The sequence below is a fragment of the Polypterus senegalus genome, chromosome 17 (assembly GCF_016835505.1).
Source record: "Polypterus senegalus isolate Bchr_013 chromosome 17, ASM1683550v1, whole genome shotgun sequence".
Taxonomy (NCBI): Eukaryota; Metazoa; Chordata; class Cladistia; order Polypteriformes; family Polypteridae; genus Polypterus; species Polypterus senegalus.
In genome coordinates, this window is record NC_053170.1 from 8,583,331 (window position 1) to 8,601,598 (window position 18,268).

The window sequence follows — 18,268 nt, forward strand, 5'->3', positions numbered from 1 at the left end:
AAAACAATGCCGCAGTAGCGGCAAAGTCCTGATCTCAACCCCATTGAGAACCCGTGGCACTCAGGAAATGGAACACTTCAGTCCTGAGGTGCCATCCATCCAATCTGAACGATCTGCAGGAAACCCACCAGGAGGAATGAGACAAAATCACTGAGCATGGGCAATGCTGGTGGGCAAAGCTGGTGCAGCAAAAGGAGACTTTAGTAAATATCAGAGGGTGTGGTGTGAAAACTTATGTAAGTGGCTTTTTACTGTTGTTTACTTTTTAGAATGATATATTTGGCCAAATTGATTTGCACTTAAAAATAAGCTATTAAAACACTTGGGTTGTCAGTAAAAAATATGTACTGGAGGAGTTGTGTGTACGAATGGTGAGGACTTTCAAGAAGAGTGAATACGTTTGCAAGGCGCTGGATGATAAATATTCAGTATCACTTACTGCAGTCTAACTTTCTCATCACCCACAGCATGTCAGCTACTGTCCCGGCTCCAGCTGCAGCAGACAAGACTCCAGACGCCCAGCTGGGCTCTTCTACAACGGCTGGATGAGATCAATTCTTTTATTCCCAGTGAAATGGACCAATCTTTGAAACCAATGGAGCAGCACAGCCAATAAGAGGAGCCACTGATGTCTGACATCATCTTTGGAGGCCGTCTGTTTCAGGTGACGCTCACGCAGGTATGACTACCACCTTTACCCTTCTAATGAATGACAGTCTTGTGGTCAGATGAACAGCTTAAGGAACTCACCTTGTGAAAGCAGGAACTCTACAGTCCCCAGGTGCCCCTCAGAGGCGGCCATCATTAAGGGGGTTCTTCCCTGCTTGTCCGCCATGTTGACGTCTGCTCCATGTGTCAAAAGGAGGTCAACAATCTACGGGCACAGAAATAGTGACTGTTAGCACGCTGCTGTCCATCATTTCTATAAGCAGTCCACTGATACACACTCACGGCCACTTCTGTTGATGCATGTATGTCGTCTGTCCATTGACACCAAATCTCACTTTCATTAATTGTGTTCAACAGTCAGACCAAGGCATAGAATTTTAAATCACAAAGTTGTCAGTTTCTGTCCCACCTCTGCCTTACTCAACACATCACTCAACCTCCCTGTGCGCAACTGTGGCAAAGATTCTTCAGTTATCAACCTTTTAAGACCCTTTGGTGTCCACCAGATATTCAATGATACCAAAACTAACAGCCATTACACATTTTAGTTTTATTATGCTTGTTATTGCCTAAATTTGAAAAACTAACACAACAATTTAACAATGCAACAATACACTAACCTTCAACAAGAACATGGGGACACAGCTGGAAAGTTAAGGGCAAATATCACATATGGAATAAATGACCTGGTAGGGTGTGGTGCAGAGCAGAGCCTTCACATCTCGACTTGACAGAATTTTAGACCATTGAAGGGATTAGGGTGGATGAGCTTGTTGGGCTGAATGGCCTGTGCCTTGTTACCATTGCTGTAATGTTCTACATGATGCTGCGGATTTAGGCCTTACAGGACAAACCGCTAACATACTGCCGATGGCCGGAGACCCTGCTGACCCAGAATCAGGACACGTGCACAGCATACAAACGTACACATCTGGGATACAAAACTTGGATGAAACAAATAACAACAGGACAACGATAAACAAATTAAAATAGCAATAGGGAGGAGCGTCTGTGCAGTTGTGCCAAATTGGTGAGGTCCCCATTGAGAGACTGGACTGGTGGGGGAAAAAAAAAACAACAAATGAGTAGGGTCTCGGATTTAAGTGGCTAAGCCTGACAAGTGTGGATGGTACTTGAAGATGAATAAATTCAGTTCAGAGTATGCAGTCAGTGACATAAGACTCTACTGTACATAAAGTATGTTAGGTCTTGGTGTCTAACTGAGGTGACTCATAGCTCGATAAGCAAATAGGCAGGCAGCGTGGCAAGTGGATAAGGCTTTGGACTTTAATTCCCACTGTGTGTCCATGAGCAAGTCACTTCAACTCCCAGTGTTTCAACTGGAAAAAACAACAGAAATGGAACCAATTGTATGTCTCAAATGTTGTAATGCATCACGGATAAAGACATCAATAATAAGTCTCTAGGGTCCTTATTGCCACATGTGCAGAGTACAGTAAAACTCTTACATGTGTGTGCTAATCAACACGCTGCCACTCTCTAGTGCCACGAGCAGTTAGGATAAATAACCTTACCTTGTAACTTTGGTCTTTCTTAAGCAAAAAGCCTAATTAGGCCTTTATGGTGGTGCTTCATCTCAAGTTTTCTATTGTGCTGTCTACGCTTTGAATGTAGAGCCCTGGCCTCTCAGTCTGTTTTATTATTTACTAGCCGTCCCCCACGGCTCTTCCCTCATAGTAGTGAAACAGGTCAAACTTTAAAAATCAATAAACAAATAGGTATCACTATCTAAGCGGAGGCGAGGTACACTCCAAAACGTGAACAGAGGTAGACCGATTCGAATGAAGGCTGAGGCGTGAGTGAGGAGACTTCAGCCCGGCTCCCCATTCCTGACGTCACCTTTCCCCCACTCCTCGTCCCGCAGCCTCTGTCTTGGATTAGCGTGAATAAATCACTCCTGGGAGAAGGCAACGAGGTGGCCTGAAGGAAGAAGGCATTGTGTGGTGTTGGCCAGGACTTTGCGGACTTGGAGATTTGACAGCACTATTTGTAAATATGGAGCACCAAAATAAATGTGTGTGGGGTGATTCTAACATGTCTGCCTGTCTATGTCAAGTTCCACAACATACATATATATACATATATACATACATACATACATATATATATATATATATATATATATATATATATATATATATATATATATATATATATATATATATATATATATATATATATAGAGAGAGAGAGAGAGAGAGAGAGAGAGAGAGAGAGAGATATTATGTATATCCTGTACATACTTAAGTAATGGGAGGTACACCTTATGAGACAGACCTGGAAGTCACAGTCAATATCATACTCGTCAATATCAACATCCAGTCAGTGGACAGAAACAATCAAGAAGGCTAACAGGATGTTAGGTTATATAGTGCCCTGACATGAGGAGTTAGTACAAGTCGAAGGAGTTATGCCTAAGCTTTATAACACACTAGTTAGGCCCCATCTGCAATACTGGGCTCCTCTTTGGTCTCCATCTTATAAAAAAGACAAAGCGGTGTTAGAAAACATCCAGAAAAGAACAAGTGGGCTGATTAGGGGACTCTGAGGTATGCGCTATGAGGAGAGACTGAAGGAGCTGAACAGGTGACATGACTGAAGTGTTCAAAATCACGAAAGGAATGAGTACTGGGGATTCTGACTATTAATTTAAATTCTGCAGCCACGACACGGGCACGTGAGTGAAAACTTGTTAAGGGCAGATTTTGCACAATCGTATTAGGAAGTGTTTCCTCGTGTAATGAACCATAAATGTGGAATTAATGGCTGGGTAGTGTGGTCGAGTGTAGGACTTGCAGGATCCTGAAATCTCAAATTGATTGTTTTTGGAGACCCCAGGAGAATTGCATGGGTAAGCTTATGGGGCAGAATGGCGTGTTATCATCACAATTGTTCTAATGTCCATCTTGATTGGTTTTCTTTTGTATGTGAACTTGGACTTGTGAAGCAGTGAGAACCTAATTACATTTGGCTTGGATCTGAAAAACCACTTTTTGCAGCAGGTACACCCGTCGCGTCCTCTGATGGGACGGTGGTCTTATCAGATGCTCACCTGCCAATGCCCCTGGCGCACGGCACTGAACAGAGGGATGATCCCACGACGATTGGGCTGTGACACGGCTGCTCCCTGTTCTAAGAGAAGACGGCACACTTCCAGTTTCCCACGGCCGGCTGCTGCGGTCAGGGCTGAAAAGGAAAACATTTAAAATAATTGACCTCTCATCACTACCTCCTTCAACATTTGTTTAGCTGCATTCAGGTATTACCCATCGAAGGGCACCCATCACCACTCTCCTACCCAGCAGCCCAATCACAAGAACATTAACCAAGGAGACTAAACCGTCAAGGGGAAAAAAAAAAACAGAGATAAGGAGCCCCTCAGTGAGCCTTTCACAAAAGCCAGCATGGAGGATGCTCCTGATCTCAGGAAGGGCAGGTCACGTCCACCTTCATTAAAGGTGTCATATGCTGTGGGTCCAGTGCCAGGTTTTTGAGGCTCATGGGAATTGATGGAATTAGGTTCAGGCCAGGTGCCAGAATTACGGGTCCTTCCTTCTGGTGTATTTATATCCTATCCATATGTTTTGCAAAAAAAATGTCAGAAAGTTTCCGAGTCAACTGAAGGACAAGGAGCTGGCACTTTGTGGAACGCCACATATGCCAGTTATTTGCCTCAGTGCTTGTATGACAGATAAGGCACAGAAGCACCTGCTGCTTATCCTCTTTTTCTCGTCTTACCCGTCTCTCCCCAGAGGGTGTCAAAGCTGTTAATTTGTGCTCTTTCTACCTCCTCTTCATCCTTTTCTGGGAGGTCCAACAAGTAAGACACAATCTGAAGGGGGAAAAAAAAAACACACAGGAAATTTGATTGGGATGAGACCCTCACAAGCAAATAAATGAAGCCGTCCGCCCAGGACTGAGACACAGCAAAGCTCTGGTCACTCACCTCCGTGTAGCCCATGCTGGCGGCTGCGATGAGCGCTTGCTGAACAGCATGGCTCTTGTTGAAGACTCCCTGCTGCTGTCCGCCCATCATCCAGTCGCATTGAATCAAATACTTAACAACCTCTAAGTGACCCCTGAGGGCAGCATGAACCAGAGCACACTGGCTGTTCTTATCCAGGTGGTCCACCTGCCAGGGGATTAGACAAAAGGAGGCATCAGACACCCATGAGGAGGCCTGTGGCTTCACCGGATTCATGCCAGTTTTCTTTCTCTGTCGGGACACTGAATGAGGAGATGGCCTTCCAAACTCTGGCTTGTTACACAAAAGTGGCAGAACAGACACCATAATGACAGTCGTGTGAAAAAGTAAGTACACCCCATGACATGCTGTTATCTTTTTTAACATACTGCACTGTATGTGGTTGCATCAAGATTTGATCTTCATTTAAACAGCTTTTGGTAGATAAAGCAGGTGACGTAATATAATTTAAACATTTGCATTTTGTAGTCCAATGTGTAACTTAAACAAATAGAAATGGAAATGTTTCACGCAGAAAAAGTAAGTGCACCCCTTACATTTACCACTACTTCAAATATCTCAAATAAGAACTGGGCGCACACGTGGGATCGACACATTTACAAAACAAAAGACGCTGATGGAGAGGTGCGAAGGGATTTAAAGGGGGGCGGAACTACGAGTGTTTTCGCAGGCTTCAGGGATTGTAGTGTTAAACCAGTGCCCCATAATGCTTTGCGAGGCCAGTGCGACATCCCCCGGAGCTGTAACAACCAACCTCGGTGGGACCGCCCCCAGGCATATAACGCCGATCATTTGCATTACAGACTCTGTGAGACGAGTTACCTGTGGAGGTAGCCACATGTGCAGGTCGATCTTCGAGCTCCACGTCAGTATGAGCGGAGGAGGTGCAGGCCTTATGCAAGTTTAATAATTAGCCACATGAGTGAAACTTTGAAGGAGCCTGTCACCCCCTCACCCCAACACAGGAGACTCTATGAAATAGTAATAAAAATAATGATAGAAAAAGATTTATTACTATTTACTTGATGTTTCCACCTTTTTGCTAGAAGAGAAAGTGTAAAGCATCGACACAGACAGTCTGGAGAGCCTTCATGACCCACCACTTTGAGTTTTCTGCCCTTAAAAGCCCTACGTATTTTTTATGACTTTTAACTACAATTTCGGCATTTCTGCTTAGTTTGGATGAAATATACGAGTGCACGTCTCTGACTGTGTGCTTTGTTTTTTTGATCTCACAGAGGTACGGTGGTGCAGTGGTTGGCACTGCCGCCATACAGCTCAGGTCACCTTTTTGGCCACAATAATCGGTTCGGTGTAGTTGGCAGACATTTCCTTAGCCCTCAGGGACACTTCAGAGGTGACTGCCCCAATATAATCCTGTCAGCTCTAGTTCAGGTAGTCCTTCCACATTGACTTCAGTGCATTTCACCAAGTTCAGTGATATTCGAGCAAACACTCGTACACTTCTGTGATTTCTCTAAACTTGAGGAAAAGTGAACACCGTGGAGTTTGCTCATCGCTATTTTTGCGATATCACCATGTCAAGACTGAAAGAGCTCTCTGGGGTCTTCAGAAAGAAGGTTAGAGATGCTTATAAGTCTGGGAAGGAATTTGAAAAGATCTCCAAACAACTGGAAATCAACCATTCTACTGTCCAAAAGATTTCAAAAATGTGCCAGTGGCCACCCCAGCAAGTTCAACCCAAGAGCAGAATGCAAGTTGCTGAACGAGGTCTCCACGAAGCCCAGAATCTCATGACAGGACCTCCAGGTAGCTCTTTCCATTGTCAATGTCAAAGTGCATGAATCAAAGGGCAGGACTGAAGTTTGACCCTGAATGCCTGGCCAAAGAGCAGGACTTCAGGAGTAATGTGCTCAGGACTGAGATACTGTAAAGTAGTTGGCCACAGTACCAGAGGGCATGTTTGGTGAAAACCAAGCACAACATTTGTACCACAATAGCAACTGTAAAGCATGGTGGTGACAATGCCCTGATTTGGGACTGTTTTGTTCCATCAAGGCCTGGGCAGCTCACCTTCACAAAATCCACTTAGAAATTTTTCATTAAATCTGAGAGGACAACGTGACAGCATCATTCAGAAGATTCAAGATCAACAGAAAGTGGACCTTGCAATGGGAAAATGGCCCTAAATAAGTCAGTAAATCCAAACAAGGAATGGCAGACAAGAAAGAAAGAAATGGAGAAAGAAAGAAACTGGAATTGACATGGTGGTGGTGGGGGGTTTACAGGCTGTGCATGCAAGACTCCCCTGAAACATCACGCAGCTGACTGAAAAGACTTGGTGCTACTCGACGTCAGAGACCACTAAACAGTTTGAAATGCTGACTTGAGGGGGGCAATGCCAGCTGTTGGAGCCAAGGGGGCACTTACTTTTCTACAGAAGGAAAGGGCATATCTGGTAATTTTTTGTTGAACCGATTATTGCAAAGTCAATTTTATTCCCCAATTACATAACCTTTATGTAGAGATAGGGTTTATATGAAGATCAAATCTTAGTTTGTCCACATATACTAAAAAAGGAAAAAAAGACAAAAACCAAACATCTCATGGGGTGTACTTACTTTTTCACATAACTGTAGATTACAATAAAAGACACCGACTTCTGGGTGGAGGGGCTCTACAGTTAACCTACACAACAAAACTAATTTTCTAGGAATGCGTCATTGAGTTTCAGTGCCCACAAAGCGGCCTCTCCTGGCACTGCAGTCAAGCTGCTCCTTCATTACTCCGTGGCTCTGGTCAGAGGGCACAGAGGAAGGCAGCAGCCACATGTGAATGCCACTGCAGTGCTGCATGACACGGTAACAGCTCTCACGCCTGTGCCAATGCAGTAAGTGGAATTTGAACGGTGATTGCCACTTCAAGTACTACACTCCCCTTCAGACTCACCTTGGCGCGCTTGCGGCACAGGGCCGACACAATCGGTAGGTGTCCTGCAGAAGCAGCGTAAGTCAGTGGGGTGAGCCCATTCTCTGAGCAGGCATCCACGCTGGCACCAAACTCCAAGAGCAGCAGCACCATATCTGTGTAGCCCAGGTGGGCATGCACACACAAGATTGGTGCGTTGTTAAGCACCTCTGTCCGGTAATTTATATTCGCACCACCAAGGATCAGAAGTCGGCTCACCTGCAACCAGAGAAACACCAAGTCAGACCAACTGGGGAGATAAAAGCATTCATCATGGGTGATCTGGGGGGAAAGTGAAACAGAACCTTAAAAACAAGTTGAATTTTCATGTTTAGGAGACAGCTTGACAAACCTACTCAGCCACAGCAACACAACATTTCCTTCATTTACAGCTCCAACCAAGCTGTGAGGCTGAATAAAGGTGGCATCTCCACTAGAGGGCGATATTACGCCTCCTCCCACCAACAGCCTTCTGTTGAAGTCACGCAAAAGATTCAAACTTTCAATGCAGATGTCAAATTACACATTTAAATTGTATTCATCGTGAGCTACGAGTGTACATCAACAAACTGTCAGTTAGCTAAACAGGATGTCAACACAATGAAATCGGGGCATATAAACAGGTGGCTTAGGTGTTTGTCACATCCTGTCACTTGTGTACTGGAAGGCAGCAATCACTTGTCCTGTGAACCCTGAGCTTCTGTAGACTTCATTCACTCTGTAGCTCAATTCTGATTCTTCCTCTCGTATCTTCCTTTATGTGTTTAGGGCTCACGGGTGACACTTTAGATTTTTATAAATTCTAATCTCACGTAATCTGTATATTCCCATAAAAGTGCATTTTGTTTTATAATTATATGGGTCACAACCACATTACAACAGACAGTGCATTGAAAACGTTAACGGCCGACTGAGGGCAACTACTCGACAGAAAGAAATTGGCTTATATTATATAGATATATCAGCCTTTTACTATTTCATTTTTGCCTTATTAAGCTGTAATTTCAGTTTGTCTGCTGCCACAATTAAATTTCACCTTCTGTACGATTCTCAGCACCAGAGCTACTGTTTGTGATGCGCCCTCTACTGGAGTGAAAAAGGCATTGCGTTGTACAATAACATGCATTACGGAATACACTCCAAAAGAGTGAACTCCGAATATGGCCAACAGAATGTAAGTGCCAGACGGACAGAAATCGGCCTTTATGAACACACACACACGTCCAGAATGGACTCAGGAAGTACTGAGAATCCCCCTCACTTTCTGCACATTACTGAGTTGTCACCTTTGCCTATTAATTGCCACTCAGTAACCCAAACATATTTTCACTAAGGTCTGCAAATTTATTAAAAATCAAAAATTGAAATCTCTCTTTCAAACAGGCATTGAGACCCTCTGCTGTGGCTCTCCCGTTTGTGCTCAGGTGCCTCCTGTTTGCTTTCATTCTGCTTGAGATGCTTCTAGAACTTAAGTGGAGTCCAACTGAATTGACAGGACATCGTTTAGAAAGGCACACGTGTACCTTTGTGTAGAAGGTCCCACAGCTCACAGCACATGACCAGACAAAAACCAAGCCATGAAGACCAAGGAACTCTCTGTAGACCTCCACGATCAAACTGTAGGGCAGAGATCTGGGCAAGGAGGTCAATCAATTTAAAAAGTGTAATCAGTGACACACTGGCCTCAATAATTGTGAAATGGATTAATTTTGGATTAACTTTCTAGGGTACTGGGTAACCAATCAAGAAGGGCCTTCGGTCAAGGAGAGGTCATTCTAACAGAGATTCAGAAGTTCTCAGTTGAGATGAGAGAACCAGTCAGAAGGACAACCATCTCAGCAGCACTCCATCAATTAGATATGTATGGTAGAGGGATCAAGATGGAAGCCACTTGCAAGTAAAAGGCACATCACCGTCTGCTTGGACTCTGACAGCACAAGGAAGAAGATTCAGGTCTGATGAAACAAAAGTGGTACCCTCTGTGCAGAACTCCAGTCACCAGGCACTGCTCATCCCCTGCCCAATGCCATCCCTGCGGTGAAGCACGGTGGTGGTAGGTAGCATCACATTATGGGGGTGCAGGGACAGGGTGACTGGTCAGAATTAAGGGGAGGATGAATGCAGTAAAATACAGAGAGGTTCTTGAAGAAAGTCTGCTCCAGGGCGACAGATCATCTTTCAGCAGGATGGTGACCTGTGGCATACAGATGACAAGACAACACTTGAGGGGCTTCGTCTTTAAGTGTCCTTCAGGGGCCCAACCAAAGCCACGACTTAAACCCCACCTGTGGAGAGACCTGAAGATGGCAGTTTAGAGGCTTCCTATCCAATCTAATGGAGCCTGGGGTCAGCTTCACAAATCCACATGAGCAAAGCTTGTAGAGATTTACCCAAGACCACCCACGGAGGAAATTGCTGCCGCCCTAAGGGGCTTCTACAAAGCACTGAATTAAGGGCCCGAATACGTCCAAGAAGGAGAGATTTCAGTTTTTGAGTTTCAAACCTTTCTGAAAACCTGCTTTCACTTTGTCATTATGGGTTATTGACTGTAGACTGATGCACAAAAATGACACATTTATCCAAGTACAATTAAATCTACAACACAAAAGTGTGCAGAAAGTTACAGGACTTTCAATGTTTTCTAAATGGGCTGCAAATACACAAGTTACAGGTTTACACTCGGGTACATAAGCCCACAACTTACTGTATTCATCCATCGTCTCCTTGTTGTTTTAGGTCTGATGCTGCCAGTGCTGTGCACTTGTCCAACATTATGAACAGACAGCAGGATGTGCTGTTATGGCTTATTTAAGATAAACAGGAAGGGCAAAGGCCGACATGGAATGAAAGCTTCCTATATCTGATTGAGACACACTTCCATGTGTGAATATAACCACGAGTTTGAATATCTGAATTGGAAATGTACATTCCCCAACTGACACGTCCCTGTTTATGAGACCCCATTGTTAAAAAGATGAATTACAATACAGGCTCAGCATACCAAACAGACGTGCCTTATTTATTTCACATTTGGGGCAACCATCACCCACCACTAAGGCCCAATTGTTATGTGCTTTCTGAGCCAAACAGCACACCTCATGCACACCCTTTTCTGGGAGAGAGTTTAGTCGGCAGCTATTGATACAAGTAACTGAACGTCTCCTCGACATTCTGAAATTGTCAACTGATGGTTGTGCATCAGAGCCCACCACATCTTGCTCCCGTCAGTCCTGACTCCTCTCTCGTGTCCACAGGTGTCTCTTGTAGTTATGGCAGTGAGAACTGCGCTCATAACAACATCTACATTATACCGTTTTCTGTTTCCCTTCCTTGCCATTGTGAGCTGATGAATTTGCAGGCATCCTGCGCTAAAAAGAATACCTAATAGCTGAGCAGCCAGCATGGTGCTGTTTAGTAGAACATGAGAACAATCTGGACGAGAACAGGCCATTCAGCCCAACAAAGCTCTCCAGGCCTGTCCGCTCAAGTCTTCCAAATTACATCAAGTTTTGATAGTTCCTAAGGTCTCTCCACCACACTACCTGGTCGCTTATTCCAAGTGTCTGTCGTTCTCTGTGTGAAGAAAAACCTCCTAATGTTTGTTAAGAGTACATCTCACACAAGTTTCCAACTGTGTCCCCGTGTTCTTGACGAACTCATTTCAAAGTCACCATCTTGATCCACTGTACTGATTCACTTCATCATTTTAAACACCTCAATCATATCACCTCTTAATCTTCTTTTGCTTAAACTGTAAAGGCTCAGCTCTTTTAATCCTTCCTCATAATTCATCCCCTGTAGTCCCTGAATCAGCCCAGTCGCTCATCTCTGGACTTTCTCTTGTGCTGTTGTGTCCTTTCTGTTATATGAACACCAAAACTGCACGCAGGACTCCAGATGAGACCTCACCAGTGTGTTATAAAGCTTGAGCAGAACATCCACACATCAAGGCGCTATATAACCTGACACTCTGTTAGCCTTCTTAATGGCTTCTGAACACTGTCTGGAAGTTGATATCATAGAGTCCACTACAACTTCTACGTCCTTCTCATAAGGCATACTTTCAATTTTCAGACCTCCCATTTTTTCTTCCTACATATAATACTTCACATTCACTGACATTAAAGTTCATCTGCCACAAATCTACCCAAGCCTGTATGCTGTCCGTCTGTGATGCCAACCCACCTAGCTTGATATGATCTGCAAACTTCACCAGACTGTTGTTTAATTTTCCTGTCCAGATCTTTTATATATACTTAAAACAGCAGCAGCCCCAGCACTGCCCCCTGCTGGTCACCACTCTTAACATCACCCCATTCTGATAAGGGTCCTCACACCATCACCCTCTGCTTCCTGTGTCTGAGCCAATTCTTCACACATCTACACACCACATTCTGAACTCCCACTTCTTTTAAGTTGATGCCCACCTTCTCATGTGGCACACCTTTTAAAGTCCCACTGCAATCATTTTGTTGAAATTATTTTCATTAAAAAGACACAATTATAATAAAGCACTTTAAAAGAATCTGCAAAGCACCCAGCAAGCCACACGCCCAGGTCGGATGTAATGGACAAACACATGAATACAGAGAAAAGGCTGGGCTTTCTAACAGCTCTTCAGTGCCAAGGGCCAAGCGCCCGGCATGCGCACTGCTTCAGCTCAGCAAGGGGAAGCCCAGCTGTTATCCCACCTACTGCTTTTCTGTTGCACAGTACCTTGATGTTAGGCGTATAAAGGTTTCGTAGTGAAGCCAGTGCAGTGGAGAGTCCCTCTGTGCTATAGGAGATCCACAGCCCCTGTAAAATGGACGAGGAGACACCCACCTTCTTACTCAGGCCCTGCAAGGGATAGGAGAAGAGACGTCAATAGAAAGGCAGCAGTGGCCTGAGGAGAGGCTGAAGTATGAGACAAGGCTGCTACTACTCCGCGGGGTCACTAGCTTGTACCTTAAAGATGTGTGCTTTAAGGATGTGATGCCCCAGCTCGATGGTCTGCTGTCGGTTCAGCTTGTCATCTTGCCGAGAAAACCAGAAGGCCAACAAGGTGTGTCCACTCCTTGGGGAGAGAAAAGGAAGTACGAATAAGCAGCCATATACAAGAGACATAATGACTTCTAAGATCTGGAATTCAGACAAATAAACCCCAAAATATTCAAATAAACACAGCTATCTGACCAAAAAAAAAACAAAAGACCAAAAAACATTACATATTACAACAAACATCATTTATTAATAACCAACTACCGAGACATGGACTTGAACTACTTGACATCAAACAGTATTTAGCAGAGATATCGGCCCCATTGACTTCACAAACCCAAGAACGTACAGGAGACGTCTGTGACAAAGTTCCAGTGGTCAGATATCCCTTCAACCTTGCAGGAAATTGAAGGGGAACAAGAGGTGAGCCCTCTGTGCCAGCAGTCACGAAATGAAGGCCGAGGCTCAAAACGAAGTCACATTATGTTTTAAGGATGATCAGGGATGGTGTATCAAAGAATACCCACAAGGTTTGGGGGCTCAAAAGTTGGATAGCAGTGCAGTTGGTCTCCAGACTTTTGACATTTTATCATGACAGCCCATGTTTGAGAATATAGGCCAAATCAAAAAGCGGTTAAGAATATAAGAAGTTGCCTGGTGGCCCTCTATCTCTAAAGATGTATGGAATTATGTTAGGAGATGTCAACAGTATAAAGATCCACTGGGGAAACCAGAAATCAAATTAGCCTGATGGATTGGGAGGCCTAGTCTCCATCCATCTGTCCATTTCCAGCCATTTAACTAGGTGGCATTTTCAGTTAAGATGCCCAGGCATCCCTTTTCCTTACCACCTCCTCTGCTGGGGGAGTTGCTGTGATGTTCCCAGGCCAGCTGAGAGATATAATGACTCCATCGTGTCCTGGGTCTGCCCTGTGGTCCCCAGTACAGTTGGACAGACCAGAAGCATCTCTGCAAGGAGTCATCCTAATAAGATGCCTGAATCACCACAAATGGCTCCTTCCAATGGAGAGCAGCAGCGGCTCTACTTTGAATTCCTCACGAATGTCTGCATTCGTCACTCTGTCTCTCACGCAGAGCCCAGACACCCTGCAAAGGAAGCTCATTTCTGCCACTTGTATCTGGTGGCCTTAGCTTATGAGGATAAAATGTGCCAAACAAAATCTGAACAAACAAAAAACGAAAGTGAATGTTACGACAAACGGCTTTCTACTAATAATAACCAGAAGGAAAAAAAAACTACAGAGTCACGGAGATGAACAACTCAACAGTTTTTAAAGAGTACGTAGTGGAGACATCAGAGAGTGCAAACAGAAAGCCCCTTCACAGGAACTGAAGACCCGCCTCTCCCCCTCATTCATTGGTCAAGAGTCCTGTCATTCTATGCACAAACTTTGCATTTGTCCCAGAAGCTCTCTTTATATACACCCTTTGCCTGTGTGCTTCACAGTGTCTGCCTTACCTGGGATCACAAAGGAACTTGGTCTTCTCTCCTTCTTCCCTCCAGATAAGCCACTCCCGGAAAGATGGGTGAACAAACATGCGTGTGCCATCTCGTCGCTTGATCAAAAACATAGAAAGATTGTCCACCCGTTGCTGGAAGTCATCCCACTCCAAGATGCCCTGGATAGAACCAGCATTAATGGCCTGATAGATCTGCTCATCAGTGAGTGGATGCAGAGAAGCCACAGCCACGTTGAGCAGAGGCAGCACCCGTTCAAAGGAAGACTGTGTGGGGAATTTCATGTTGCACTGCAGCAAGTAAACTTCAGCCAGGGACACAGGCACCACCTTGTAGCTGGAGCTCTTGAGAACCAGGTAGCCCTTCTCAATGAGGTCAAAGGTAAGCTTCAAGTAGAGGTAAGAACCCTGGCTGAGTGTCTTTAGGTGGGCACTTAATTTACCAAAGGTGGTGTTGTCCATCTTGCCATTGAGGGATATGTTATTCTGAATCTCGGGGCTGCTATGGATCCGGTGAAGAATGTAACCCTGTAGATCCTGGTCAATGGCTTCATTCTCCTCCAGGCGGTCCAGAGAGATCCGGTGAAAGGGTAGCAGCTTTGTGATTTCCTGTTGAAATGAAGAAACACAAAGTTCGGGCAGCAAAGTATTAGCAGAGAGTGAGGGAGGCAGATATTTCCCTCTCACCACCCCCTTTATTTCACCTATCATCCTTAATGCCCGTCTTGTTTTAGTGGATCATTACCTGCAGTGTGGTCCGTACCGTAACCACAAGTTTCAGCCACGAAGGAAATTTTCCAATGGTTTTGCTCAGGAAAGAAACGATAGTGTCCCCGTAATCGGGTTTGTGGAACTCTGCTTCGTTTAGGCCATCGATCAAGATGATTAAATCTTCATCAGCAATCTTACGGTCTGAGAAAAGAGAAGCAAACTTTCAAGAGACTCCGTAGGATCAAACATATCAAGAGCAGAATATCATCGCAATGCGTCCTAGGGTGTCTCTTTGTAGGGGTGGAGTGAACTTCTCTGAGTAAGAGACAGCAAGAATCAGATGCCCTGGGACGACAGATCTCACTGTTTTCTCCAACACTTTCACACCCGCTTTAGCAGAAGAGGACTCAATAAAGACTGATAAGAAGCTTGTTTGCTGGTCTGGGAGAAAAGATAATTTGCTGACCGGGTTCACATCCACATACCTTTGTAAAGGGCATCCAGAGGCTCTAGAACCCCTCTCCTGAAAGAGGCCAGGGGGTCCTGCACACAGGAACGCAGACTCAGCATGCTCTGTAGGTGAGGCTCGTGCAGGAGGTGCTCACGATACGCAATGAGCTGAGGGGAGCGACACAGAAGAGCCGCAACGTTGTGGACAAACTCGGGGACCAAGCAGGTGTAGGCGTTGTCTGCCTGGCAGTAATGGTAAGCAACAACCTGCAAGGAAAAGGAAACAAAAACAAATGATGCACTTTGAGGAACGGAAACTTAGCAAGAGACATCTGTGCCACCTGCAGCTGCGAGGTGCGCCTGCCTAGAAGTGTGGCAGATGGCTCACATGGTTCCTGCAGTCCCATCAGGCTAACGCTGCCATCCACAACAGCTTTCTTGTTTACAGTGCACACCAGCAGCAGGCGGGCTGGAACTACGAGGAGAGGATGATGGATGAGCGCTGGGGACTGGAATCCATTAACTGGCCCAGAAGAGTTGCCACGGCACCCATACCCGCTGGCTCAAGAGACAAGTGGCCAGAAATATGTTAGTGCATCTCAGAAGGAGCCGTAAAGAGGACCCACACGTATCCTCTGATTCAGTGCCTTCAGAAGGATTCCGACTCCTCTTTTTCCACATTTTGTTCTGTTGCAGCCTTTTCCTAAAATTGTTTAAATTAATTTTTTACCTCATCACACAGCACTCAACACCACAGAAGTTTAGGACTTTTTACAAATTTATTAAAAAATAAAAAGCTGAATTATATCCCATTATATAAACTCTTCTTGGGTTTGATGCCACAAGCTTCCCAACACCTGGGATTTGGGGCTTTTCTTATGTACAGGTCATCTGAAGCTTTGTCAGGTTGGATGGAGAACTTTGGCGGACAGCGATGTTTAGGCCCCTCCAGAGATGTTCAAACAGGTTCAGGTCCTGGATCTGGCCGAGCCACACACGTTCATTCCCAGAGTTGTCCTGTGCTGACTTTGCTTTGTCCTGTTGGAAGATGAACCTTCAGCCCTGGCTGTGGTCCCGAGTCTCTGCAGCAGGTTCTCATTAAGGGTATCTCTGGACTTTGCTCTGTTCAGCTTTCTCCCAGCACCTGACGCTGTCACCACCATTACTCACTATTGCACAAGTGACGAGTGGTGTCTGGATTTCTCCAGATGTGATGCTTAGAATTGTGGGCCAAACAGTTCAGAGCAGACAGTCTTGTTTCCCACAGTCTGGGAGTTCTTTAGTTGCCCTGTTGCAAACTTCAAGTGGGCTTTCATGCGTCTTTAACTGAGGAATGGCTTCTGTCTGGCCACTCTCCCATAAAGCCGAGATTGGTGGATTGTTGCAGCAGTGGTCGTCCTTTTGGAGGTTTCACCCATCTTCACATAGATTCTATGGAGCTCATCCAAAGTGACCATTGGGTTCTTGCTCACCTCTCTTACCAAATCCCATCTCAACCGCTTGCTCAATTCTACAAAGGGCTGTGGTTGTTCCAAACGTCTTCCATTTAAGAATTATGGAGGACACTGTGCTCTTGGGAACATTCAGTTCTGCATTCCCCAGATCTGCACCTCGACTAAATCGCTGTCTTTAAGGTCCGCAGGCAGCTCCTTCAACCTTGTGGCTCAGCTTTTGCTCCCTTGTGGCACATTCTGTAGACAGGTGTGTGTCTTTCCTAATCAGTCCAGTCAACTGAATTGACCACAGGTGGGCTCCAAACATCTCAATGATGATCGACAGAACGGGGTGCACCGGAGCCAAAATTCAAATGTCACGGCAAAGGGTCCGGATGCTGGTGTTGATGAGATATTTCATTTTTATTTTTAACAACATCGTAAAACTTGTCTAAAAATCTTGTTTTTGCTTTGTCATTCTGACGTATGGTGTGTTGTTTGTCGAGGGTACATAATGAATTTAAACGATTACAGCAGGTGGCAGCAACATAGCAAAATGTGACCACACTTTGTGAAGGCGCTATATGTCAGTGCCCACCTCAAACTGTGAAAGGCCTTCTAGAGTCGGGTGGGTCCTCACGTGTGGAGGTTTGTCTGGCTCAATGCCCCCCAGTACTACACACTTTCTGGAGTTTGCACGTTCTTCTCCGAGATGTGTGGGTTTTATCTTGTGATCTAAAACTCACTATTAGATGCTTCAACACATCTAGTATGAGTCGGCATGGTGGTGTACCCTGCAATGGCCAGGCACTGGGCGGATTTCAGCCTTTTGTTTCATTCCCTAACAACACTGCACTTGATTAAAGGGGGCACAGAAAGTAAGTGGCAGGATGACCTTGGCTAGGGTTCTCCTTTAAGACCCCTAGTTTAATAACGAGTGAACGTTTGCCCTCTGTGGGCTATTAAAGCATGGCTGATTTTGTTGTACTCATTTTCCGCACAGGAACGTGTTACACTTGTTGCTGTGAAGGCCAGCATGTCTTTTTTATGTACTAATTAGTTCTACACATCCAATTTAAAATGCAGACTCCTCCAGGCTCCTTGTGCACTGCAGGTGGGCTGCTCTGTAATTTTATATAAGCTGAGCCAGCCTCAGAAGGATAATGTTGAATCAGCTCTCAGGTTCACCCAGTACTCCTTTTGTATTTTATTTCCATCCTTCTTTATGACACATTTATAAGAGAATAAATACTTCATGTGGACTCCACCTGGGCTCCAGACGGACTGCGACCCTGGGACAGCCAATTGGATTCCTCTGTTACCAGGTTGTTCATTTTAAGAACGAGCACATCAGTGACTGTTTAAACAGATTGGACCGGCCATGATGAACATCACCACTGACAGGGGTCCACAGATTACTAACTCAGTCGTTGAAGACTTCTGGAGCAGCAGGACGTGGTACAGCGGAAGGCCACATCATACCACCCTCTATCTAACTGCACAGAGCGACTGAACTGGACCCTGAAAACAACAGACTGGACAAAGTGGCTGCCTGAACTGCACCAGACACTCAATGGAGCTGTGCATGAGGTTAGAACATTAGAAGGATCGA

General features: G+C 45.1%; 1 protein-coding gene across 8 annotated transcripts in view; it reads right to left on the minus strand.

Annotated features, from left to right (window-relative positions):
• The window catches only part of LOC120517328 (protein TANC2), a 434,594-nt gene that overhangs the window by 27,740 nt on the left and 388,586 nt on the right, over positions 1 to 18,268 (minus strand). For all 8 annotated transcript variants that reach the window (XM_039739552.1, XM_039739550.1, XM_039739549.1 and 5 more), the window contains 10 exons: positions 15,259 to 15,490; positions 14,808 to 14,974; positions 14,064 to 14,671; positions 12,551 to 12,659; positions 12,320 to 12,442; positions 7,586 to 7,822; positions 4,637 to 4,822; positions 4,429 to 4,522; positions 3,743 to 3,876; positions 751 to 874 (listed from right to left, as the gene is read on the minus strand). In XM_039739552.1, coding sequence (XP_039595486.1) covers positions 751 to 874; positions 3,743 to 3,876; positions 4,429 to 4,522; positions 4,637 to 4,822; positions 7,586 to 7,822; positions 12,320 to 12,442; positions 12,551 to 12,659; positions 14,064 to 14,671; positions 14,808 to 14,974; positions 15,259 to 15,490 — 2,014 coding nt within the window. The remainder of the gene's footprint in view (positions 1 to 750; positions 875 to 3,742; positions 3,877 to 4,428; positions 4,523 to 4,636; positions 4,823 to 7,585; positions 7,823 to 12,319; positions 12,443 to 12,550; positions 12,660 to 14,063; positions 14,672 to 14,807; positions 14,975 to 15,258; positions 15,491 to 18,268) is intronic.